Source organism: Theobroma cacao, chromosome 6 (assembly GCF_053813885.1).
Source record: "Theobroma cacao isolate CCN51 chromosome 6, ASM5381388v1, whole genome shotgun sequence".
In the NCBI taxonomy this organism is placed as follows: Eukaryota; Viridiplantae; Streptophyta; class Magnoliopsida; order Malvales; family Malvaceae; genus Theobroma; species Theobroma cacao.
The window spans coordinates 3585375-3596578 of NC_142644.1; the positions used below are offsets into that span (position 1 = coordinate 3585375).

The following is an 11204-nucleotide window of genomic DNA, read 5'->3' on the forward strand; positions in this document are numbered from 1 at the left end:
AGCGATGGATGGTAAAAATTTTTTCCCAATTGAGTTTAGAATATTTTGTGAAATGGATAAGCTATAGTAATTATATTATCATATTTAATTATTGGTGTATATTAACATGTATATAACTGTTGTTATTATTGCCATTTGGGTGGTATTTGTGGTGGTGCTTTCATGCAAAAACACACCTATAAATAGCTTAACAAAAAAGTAAAATTTTAAATAAAATCTCTAAGCTTATGCTAGAAGAGAAAGAGAGAGTTGGAAAATGGAGAAGAATCTAAAAGCTTGTGACTTTGGACAAATTCAATAAGCCACTTGTCCCATATATAAAATGTCAAACAAAATCTAAAAAAAAAAAAAAATTGGTCCAAACCCTGTCTCATGGTACCTCAAGCTCACGCCTGAAAAACTCAATTCTATCATATCTTAAGTCCACACCTCAAAAACCCAATCACTTATCAAGTCAAAAACCCTCCAACCCTAACCCCATCAAACTTGAAGCCCACGCCTCAAAAACGTAACCCCATCAAACTTGCAACTCACGCCCTAAAAATCCAACAATGTGTCAAGCCTAAAACCTTGAAGCCACGTATTAAAAGAGAAAAATCTAAAATCTATCGAGAGAGAAGACGAAGATAAAAAGATAAAAAAGTAACAGAGCAATACATTAGTGGAAGAAAAAACCCTCAATTAAGTCCAAAGCACGCCTAAGCCCAAAAGCCGGCTAACCGCCGGTCCAAGTGTTCACTCCAAAGGAGCTCTGGTTCACTTCAATTCAAACCCAAAAGCTCCAAACCAAACCATCGATAAACCCACTTCACTCTCTCCATCTCTCCCCCAAAACCCTAACAACAGCGCTCTTCAGTCTGCCATGGTGCTCCATCTCGCCAGACCCAAACGTAGGTCCCTGACCAACCCTTCTCTCTGCCACCTTTTATCCACTTTCTCAAATCACCCAAACAGCGAAAACACCACTACTACCGACAGCAACAGCCCGGGCAATAGCCCCAGCAGCGATAATCCCTCTTTAATCTCTTCTTACTTCAGCGATATCAAAGCTGGCCTCAAACATCAATCAAATGAAAGACCCACTTCCCCTTTTTCACGAAACCGCACAAATCCTTCCAGTCCCACTTCCAAAACCATCCCCATGAGCGCTTTCGTAGCGGAAATCCGCAAGAATCTTTCCGATTACCGCGAACGATCCGCCGTGCCACCTCCCACTGAATCCTCTGCTATACCTTCACAGTCACGGCCTCATATTTCATTCCAAGAAATATACAAAAGAAATGCCTCAGCAAAACAAGGGGATTCCAATGTAAACCCTGCCAGTTCCGGTCCTGGCCGGAAATTGGGATTTGAAACCATAAGGGAAAGTCTAGGGAAAATTAAAAAGAAACCCGGGGCGACTAATGTGGAGGAAAAAACCGGGCCGTTTTGGTCTTTGTCTCATTATAAGGAGAGTTTTAAGTTGAAGCCTTCAGAAGGCAATGTGGTTTACCCGGTGATTGGCGGGACAGAGCTGCCAAAGTCGGTTTTTGGGAGGGAGATGACGGAGAGGACCAAGGAAGGGGAGGCTGCGATGAAGACCGAGTTTGTTAAGATGTATAGTTATGGGGAGTTGGGGATGAGGTTGAAGCAGTTGCGGCCGGAGAGGAAGGGAGGGGAAGGATGGTTTTCCCTGCAGGAGTTGAATGAAAGGTTGATGAAGTTGAGGGAGATGGATAGTAAGGAGAGTGAGTCACGGATTGGTGAGGCTTTTAAGGATTTGAGGAAAAGCTTGTATGACATTAAGATGGCTGATGATGAGAAACAGAAAAGGACCTTCAGTAAGTTTTCAACTTGTGAATTTCTTATGTCTTACGTCAGTTAGCATAAGGTATTTTGCATTGTTTCAGTGGATTGATGGTAAAAAAAAAAACCCTTAAATTTGGTACTTAATGAGGTGAAAGAGGGAAAGCACCAAGTTTATTCTTAATAATTTGAAAGAAAGTAACCTGGGATCATAAACTGGAACTCTATGGGAACTGAAAAAGAAACTAACAGTTAAGGCCTCCTCTTGATAAAAGAAGAATCTTGGTGATTTTTAATTATTGACAATTTATTGAGGTTGATAGAAAACATGGCTTATTGGTTTAGTTTTTTAAAATAGGTAGACACTAATTATTTAGATTCTCATTCAAAGACAGGATAAAAACCTCGAACTAATGCCTGTATCTCGAGCATTTGGCTTATTGGTTGATGTATGATCCCTGTTTAAGGAGCAGAATTTGAATACCCCTTCTCTCAATTGTAAAAAAAATCCTCAAACTAATGCCTTTCTGGTTTTTCTTATCAAGCGATAGGAAGTTTTCTTTTTTTGTTGATTTAGGGTGCTTGACTCAAAGTTTATTGTGTTTTTAAACCAGATGGCTGTGGCTACAGACACTATTAGACTGCTTGCAGATGAATACTTTGAGAACAGTATTTCTAATTTTTCTTTTAAATTCTATTATTTCCTTTGTGGGTTCAAAACAAAAAGTATTTAATGGTAAATCAGATCTTTGATATGGCTCAATCATTTGAAATATACTATTATCAGTTAATTTTCTGGGTTTGAACTCTGAGGGAAATAGGGTTTGTGCAACTTAGGAAATTCAGTTCCAGTGTCTATTGTCTTAAGTTTAACGGTTTCTTTCTGAAGGAAAACTGAATTTAAATATTCTCATTTTGTCTAAAGGTTGAGTTAAGTTTTTGTTTGGCTGTGTAATCTGATAGATATTGTTTGATGGGATATTGCCAATACTTAGGGATCATTTCCGATGTCCTATTTGCAATGAAAGATGATATCTCTAATATCATTAAATTTATTGATCTCTTGTTTTTTCAGTCCAGAGAATTGATATTTTGGACCACTTGGGTAGAACTCCAAATTTTATGTTGCGCCCTCCAAAGGATCATTTAGTTGAAAAGGCAAGCTCTTTTTTTTTCCTCCTTTTCTTCTCAGGTCCTTTACTGATTGATAGTTAAAGACTTAAATTTGAGTCTGTGTGATTAACTGTCTTACTGACTCAAACTGCACATATGCATATAGTAGTCAGGAGCTATCTGTCATAAGCATTTTCTTTGTTCTTCTAGTGCACATTTCTTGCTAATAGAATTGGACATATGAAATAAAAAAATTCATTCTTATTTGATGCTTGCATTATTATTTAAATAAAATTTTTTATGGATATCTGGAATAAATTTAACTTGCTTAGTTGCTTAGTCTTCTCTCTGTTTATAATTTTGTTTTATCTTTTATATAGTTGTTGTAACTGACTTCTAAGACTGCATTTGACATAAATTGTTGACCTGAAGGTCAGTGTTTCGATCCTTGTTTAAATCATGCGACCTATCCCTGTGTTACTATAACTGAATTGTTTCAGTAGTTTTACTTAATGAAACCGATTAATATTTATGCCCTAATTCTTCTACAATGGCTTTGCAGTATTTCCATCCAGATAACATGTCTTCTGCTGAAAAACTGAAAATTGAACTTGCAAAAGTTAGAGATGAATTTAAGATGTCAGAGTCAGATTGTGGATCTGCACGTGTTCAAGGTGAACTATACTAACTTTTGTAGTAGTATATTTAACCATCCTGGCACCAAGTATTCCTTAATTTGTTGATGTGTCATAGAATATATAATTTTCATCTTTCACATGAATGGTTCTAGCTACTTTATTTAAATTTTTCATCTGATTGTTTTGTAGACCAGTATTGAACCTTATATGTACTATGTTCTAGTTCCTTTTTGCTTATGTTAAATTACAAGAGTTTGGTTTATTGTTTTTCAATTTTTCAATTTCTAGTATTAAATGATAGAATAAGGAACAAGATAAATTTGAAAATAAAGTTAAAATAGATATACTATGCAAAAAGATGTTATTATCTGGTATGCTGAATCCAATATTCAAAAAGTACGTTCTTTTTGGAATGGTAGCGCAGACTGTGATTTCTGAGAAGATGGAGAGAATTTGTGAAATATTAGTCTATATTTGGGGTGTAAGCACCATTTTTGGTCCAATATTCAAAGGGATATACTTTTTGGAGTGGTAGTGCACACTGTGATTTCTGAGATGGAGAGAATTTTTGAAATGCTAGTCTATGTTTTGGGTGTAAGCACCTTTTTGTGTTTTCTCTTTTATTTCTGATGAGCAAATTCTTTCATTAATAAAGGTTGACACCAAGTACATGAATGCCGACATAAGTCTGTTGCCATGTGAATAAGCTACAGACTCTTGTTGGCATAGCCGTACATCTTGGCATCAACCTTAAACTCAGCAACTCTCAAGACACTTAAATTTTGTAAATATCCCTTCAGGGAAGCTAAACCCCCAACATATTCTATCAGCTAGTGTGGACCAAAGAAGTCCTAAACCCCAGTGGCTCTATCCCCACTCCTGTACTATGAAGGATGACACTGAGCACCACGGTTAACACCCATTGATCTAAGGAGTTCTCCAATTGCCTCCTACCATCTAGATGTTAGCTGAATTAGGCTTGATTGCCTGGCCAAGATGTGGATAGAAGAGATGGAGAATAACTGACAGCACAAGGCGCCCCACGGGCCATAACCCTTCAGTTCACCTGGATCACTCGTGACAGCAGAGTTGCAAGAGAGTAACATATCTGGAACCTTTCAGTCGAACAGGACCTGCAAGAGAGCATCCCCACATGGCCATAGGACAATAACCAGATCACAAACAGTGGGCCTCAAGAACAGAACATCTCCCATAGACAAGATTCCTAGGAGTATAGATGCATTCTAATGAGCTCAGAATTATCTGCCTATAATTAATAAAATGGCACTTAAATCAAGACCAAAGTCAAAACTAGTTGTACGACTCAGAGTTAAACCCCACCAGTTGCTTGCCTGCACATTTACAAAGTATTATATCACTTTCTTTCAATTTTTTAATATTATATATATATATATATATACATATATAATATATATATATATATTCTTTCTCATTTTGTTTAGTCTCGTAATTTTTACTGTCAACCAGCTTTCCATCTATTCTTATTTTAGACCCTTCTCTACCCCTGAATGTAAGGATTCTCCATAAATGAACTCTCTCTTTCTCTTCTCCCCCCCCCTCCCCTTTTCATCTAGACTTAAACTTTGGGTCAAAGACCCCCTCCTCTACAAACTGCCAGTGTTCCTGCTTCCTATCCCCCTCATTACTATCCCTCCCCAAAATAGTGAAAGAAACTCATCCAGAAACAAACCCCTCTCCCTGAGACTAAAAGGTTCACCCTCCCTAGTACTCATCCCAACGATCAATTAAACCAAACCATGGCTGACCCACACAGCCTCCTTCTCACTTATCTTTCACTTTTAGATTGAAGCATCATTGATCTTCCCAACTCAAAGATAGCCCTCCACTCCCCAAGACATCTCCCTCCAACCCCTACCTCTACTACTTATCACCAGTGTTCTCAACAAACCAAGAGAGGCACGCAATTAAGACCTGTTTCCTGTGTGTGCTCTCTAGAAAATAAGCTTTTGTGCTATTACTCTTTTTTGCAAGTTTGATTAACATCTTTTTTGGATAATTGAATTTTTATTCAGTTATCCAAACATTGTATGGATAAAGAATGTAGGATACATGATAGTTAGTTTTTTAGTAAAGTGCTTTGTGGGATATATTGTTGTTGAGTTTAACCTTTGAGGTTTTCTAAACTTTGGGGAGATAAGAAATGTGAATCAGTTAAGGAAATTTTAATTGTTTTAAATGAAGTCCTGTTCTGATCCTTGGAAACCTTAACAGCCTTGAAAATAATGGATTTATGAAGGCTATCTAGTGCATTTTTTGAGTTTTGATTTTGAGAAAATCATATGGGATGTTTTAACTGCCTTCTAGCTCAAAACCTTTTGTATTTGTCTTGAAAATATCCACTCTTTGATTTTGGCTACGACGCAGGAGTTGCTGCAGCATTTATACATGTAAGTTTAGTCTGCAGCCATATGTTTAGAGATCTGTGGAAATATTTGTATGCTACTTGTTTTAGTAACTCATAAGTAAGGCTGGCAATTCGTGTTAACATGTCATGTTAGCGGGTTGTGTCCAAACTGTCTGGTCTACTCATTTGTAATAGAGATTGGACAGTTAGATTGGTTGGTGATGCTATTTTGGTTTTTACTAATTGGATTAGAAGGATGGGGGTATGGAATATTCCTCAGATATGGCAATTATTTCAAAAATTTGATATTAGCATTGTTAATGTTGGAGTTATTAATCAATAAAGATGTTTTTAGTCAAGGTTTATTGATGTCCTTTCTCTTGATTTCCCTGCAGTGGCACAACTCACAACCAAGATCAAGCATCTATCATCAGTTCTGCATAAAAAGGTGATAGCATAAATGGGATTTGCATTATACTTAGGTGCTTAATAATGTAATAGTATGTCATATGCTATTTTATTTAACTCTTGGTGATATGAGATGGTTTTGTGAAGTGTTGATGGTTGTATCTTTGCAAATGTTGAGTGATCAGCATGTTATAGGCTTGTAACTTATTTTAGCTTGATCTCTTATTTTGAAAGAAAAAAAAGAAAGGGTGGGGGGGGGGGGGGTTGGGGTGGAGGGGGGGTGAGGAAGAAAGATGCTTGATCTCTTAAGGATGCATAGAAGAAGAAGAAGCTTGATCTCTTACGGTATGTTTGGTAGGTAGGAAGGAAAATACTAGGAAGGGGAAAAGGTAAGGAATGAAAAAAAAAAGGAGAGGAAGGAAAGTTGTTTTTCCTAGTTTGTGTTGGTGTGAAAGATGGAAAATAGAGATAATGAAAGAGGATAGGGGTAAATTGTAAATAACTTAAATAGAAAGAGTGTTTTTTTCCTGGAAGGATTAGATTTAGAGGGCAAGGATATGTTTTTCCTTCCCTCCTATTTTCCTCCTACCAAATGAAGGGAAGGGAAGGAAAGAAACACTATTTCCTTCTACTGCTAGTCCTTTCTTTTTCCTCCTACCAAACAATGTTAAGGATACACAAGAACAGTGTATACCCCCTGCTGTGAATAACTCTGACATCTTTTTCTCATAAACTCTGCCCTAGTTCTATCTTTGCTACTGGTGAGTTTATATCCTCTAATAGCACTATTGACTATTATCCTTTTATCAATATCCCTCATGTTCTTTGATTACTTTTAATGTGCCTTTGTTTTCCTGCAAAAAAAAGAAAACGGAGAAATTCCAATGCATTTCTATCAATGTTGTCATGCATTTGAAATTTTAAATTCTTGAACGCTTTGTCAAGTTGTATGCATTCAAGTGTTCTGGAGACATAAGATATGTGGTTTAAAATGTGAGATCTGAGATTTTGCTAGATGAACTAATGATATTTGGCATGGGGATGACCTAGAAGAGCATTGCTCTTTTGCGAGTTGCTCTTTATTCATTTTACTTTCCTTGCATTAGTTTTTTATTATGTCAAATTTCGCTAATGGTTTGCTTGGGAACATGAATTTGGGGGGCTGGATTTGGGTTTGATGCAACTACAGTATTTGAGAATGGTTTTAAGTAGTTGCATTTGGGTGGGAGCAAATGCACTAGGGATTTTAAAGGGGTCTAATGTTAAGATTATCATTATAGTTTCTATTGATTTCTGTTGCTTACCTGATATATCTTTAATCATGCCTGCTTCAGCCACCACAGAATTTTTGGATCATTGTTAGTGCAGGAAATTTCTTCACATTTTGAGGCTGATACCTACTGGGTTTTCTTAATTTCCTTGGAATTTTCTATTTTCAAAGAAGCATAGTCACTATAATATCCTGGGGAATTTGGTTGGGCGGGGAGGGACGAGACGTAATGTAGTTTAAATGTCTGCTCAATTTGTGAAGTGGCTCTAGCAATTATACCCATGGCAGGACCTCCATGGTAAAAAGCTGCAATTATATGTTATAGGGACAATAGCTCTGATTGAACTGGAGGTCATTGCCTTTTAAAATATGACTGTATGTGATCCAGGTTGCTAATACTAAATGGCATTTTTTCTTCATTAGAAACAGTGAAGTATATTCTGGTCAATAACATGATTTGTGGAAGTTTATTTTATTAATAAAAAGCTAACAATGTGCCTGAAAATCCTAGGCATTTTATTTTATTTTATTTTAATTATTTTTGTTTAGGATAAGCACTCAAGGAAGGGTCTTATAGCAATGGTGCAGAAGAGGAAGAAGTTGTTGAAGTATCTGCGAAGAACTGACTGGGATTCCTACTGTCTTGTTCTCTCAAAGCTTGGTCTCAGAGATAATCCAGATTACAAGAACTAGAATGGTCAGCAAGAGAAGAGCTAGAGTAGAAAACTTTCAGAACCAGAGTACAAAACTATGTAACATCTTTTCCTTACACCTGCCTATATGAAATTCAATGAGGTTGATGGACAATTTTTCAGCTAGATGGAGGAAAAATTCAATTGATTTTTTTTTTTTACATGGTTTTTGAGACACCTTCTATGCCTGTAGGAAATGACTGTAAGGTTATTTGAGTTCTGAATTAAAAGCCAAAGTATGTAGGGGAAGCGCTGGAGAAATTGTTCATATGTTTCTTTTAATAAAATCATATTTCAATAAGCTTGTTGCTCTTGCAGTTGAATTTTGTTGACCTATTTCACTTTACAGTCATGTCCATGATAGTCCTGAATGCAGAATACTGCAGCCTTGTTGCATTGAATTGGAATGATTGATGCATAGAAGTGAGCCAGCGTCCTATTAGATTCAAGTTGTTGAAACATTAAATGGGATTAGGTTTCCTGGGTTTTCTAGCATGACCTCTTTTTGGGCTTTTCAATAAGGTGAAATTTATAGTAAACGTTAATTTTACTGTAAGATCAATTAATATAATTTTTAAAAATATAATAAAATTCTGTTTAACAGATTACTAGGTAAATAACATAATTAATTTATAATCGTATCCATAACATAATTAATTTATAAACTTATCTATTTTATATTAACATCATAAGTAATTTTTAATCTTATTTATTTTATTTTTAATGTTATTTAGTTTTTAATTTAATTTTTTTACCTTAAAATATAAGAATATTATTATTTTTAAGATTAATATTATATCTAACTAATTTAATTCTATCAAAATTATTATTATAACTTGATATGTTAAATTTTACATATTTATGTTAACATTATATCTTTCCAATACTTGCCCGAATCAATTTGATTATCATTGTAAGAAAAACAAAATATATAATTAACAATGATAATCCTATTTTTTTTTTTTAACAAAAGTTATTAAATTTTCAAGAAGTTAAAATATTTCAAACTAATATATTATTAACATGAATGATTTTCTTCAATTGTGCCAAAAATTTTAAAATCAGTAAGTGTCTTCAAACTGAAGCTATAGGATTATTAAGCATTTTCCATTGAGTAGAGGGATTTCATTTTTTTTTCATTAATCTTTTAAACTAGTATTTATCATTTAATATTATAAAATGATTGGTCACTATCAAATAAGGATGTGAAATTTAATATTTATAATAATAATAATTTATAATATACAGTACCTTAAAAAGAATTTTTACTGTAAATGATTATAAGTTATGACTTGTACAAATGATTTTTTCCCCAAAATTTGAAGATATCAAGTAGCAATTTTGTCTACAGCTTTTGTGGTTATTGTGAGGCGACAAGACCCACCATTGTATAGCATTTTCCAACGTCAAATTTAAACTACACAAAGAGTTGGTACATTCGGAATTAAAAGTCAAAAGAATCGTTATCAATTTTCTTTTTTATTTAAATGTGATTAATCGCTTAAATTATAAATCTTAAATTTGACTTAAATTTAATTAAAAAATAACTTTCAATCTATGAAATAGAATTAAAATTCAGAAATATAATTACAAGTGGAGAAGATATTGACATTTATGCAACGTTTATGTAAAAAACGATAGCAATTAATCAAGTAAGAATTTGAGATAGTAAAATGTTTAATATTATTATGGTGAAAATGTTATTAAAGATAAATATGAAAAATAAGCATGATACTAAATTAGCATTAAAATATAATTCAATTTCGTATAAAATTGGGAAGGAGTATTGAATTGTCAAGATTAAGTTGCGTCAAATTAATTAGGTCCGGCCCAGCAAGGTTGTATGTCGATTCCTTAACCGTTAGTTATATACCCTCTGCCAACATTTTCTCGAGAAAGTGACATATCAACTCTCATCATGAATTTTTGTTTATTTTCTTCCGACATATATACATGGTACACTAATTAATGAAGGATGAACAAGCCACGTTGCCAACAGCTTTGAAAATGAAGGAGATTAATTAATGAAGGATGAACAAGTCACGTTTGCCAGCGGCTTTGAAAATGAAGGAGATTCGATGAAGTATACATGACGGAATATTAAAAATTTTAATTTTTTAATTTATGGATCACTTTAATTAAAACTAATTTAAAAAAATTATAAGAAAAAGATTTTAACATATATGAAAGTTTGATGTCTGTTTGACTTTTCGTTTTTTTTTTATTATTTTTGTACATCAAGTAAGACTTATCAAACCATAGCAGTATAATTATCTTGCCTCTAATTGTGATCCATACAGTGATTTGTTGAAATTTCTTCACTAAGAGTGTGAATCCTTAAGCCAAAATTTGTGCTAGCAAACTCTCAACTTTAAGCTCTCTTGTGTTTCTTTCCTTTTGGTTGTAATCCTATCTCAACACATGAGAAAAAAAAAAAAAAGAACTCTTTTATTCGTTCAAGAGATGGCTAAATGATTCCCCTTTATAGAGTGAATTGACTTACTTCATATCCAATAAGGATTGGAAAATGTATTGGGCTAATTGGGCCTTTATTTAATACTCCATCAAATCATATTTGATTTAGTCAAATATTAATTGGATTAAGTCTTTATAAAATTAATTAGATGACATCTAAGTGAACTCAAATTAATTTCGACAATTCACCTTATGTGTGTAACCCATTAGGTGCCTAACATGTTGACAATAAATATAAATTAATTCAATTAAGAATTTATATTTATATTTATATTTATAGATCATGAGTGACATTTAGTAATATATCATTCATCTTAACATGTTTCATGCCACATCCAAAAGTACCCTATTGAGGCATCTGATCGCCTCCAGATCTGTAGAGGTGAAACCAAAGCATAACAATTCATATGCAAGATGATCTAGTATCACAAGTTTAA

At 34.1% G+C, this 11204-nt stretch overlaps 1 protein-coding gene across 1 annotated transcript; it reads left to right on the forward strand.

Moving 5' to 3' along the window:
* The first annotated feature begins 649 nt into the window (after positions 1 to 649).
* On the forward strand, positions 650 to 8596 carry LOC18595381 (S15/NS1, RNA-binding protein). Its single transcript, XM_088807704.1, has 5 exons — positions 650 to 1820; positions 2861 to 2943; positions 3461 to 3572; positions 6318 to 6370; positions 8150 to 8596. Exons 1-5 carry the CDS (start codon positions 863 to 865, stop codon positions 8291 to 8293), a joined length of 1350 nt encoding a protein of 449 aa, XP_088663830.1. The 5' UTR covers positions 650 to 862; the 3' UTR covers positions 8294 to 8596.
* Positions 8597 to 11204: the final 2608 nt, after the last annotated feature.

Coding starts and splice junctions, on each gene's coding strand:
- LOC18595381 (XM_088807704.1), top strand. CDS start 863: ATGGTGCTCCATCTCGCCAGACCCAAACGTAGGTCCCTGACCAACCCT. Junction 1,821..2,860: donor GAAACAGAAAAGGACCTTCA/GTAAGTTTTCAA, acceptor TTGTTTTTTCAG/TCCAGAGAATTGATATTTTG. Junction 3,573..6,317: donor TGGATCTGCACGTGTTCAAG/GTGAACTATACT, acceptor ATTTCCCTGCAG/TGGCACAACTCACAACCAAG.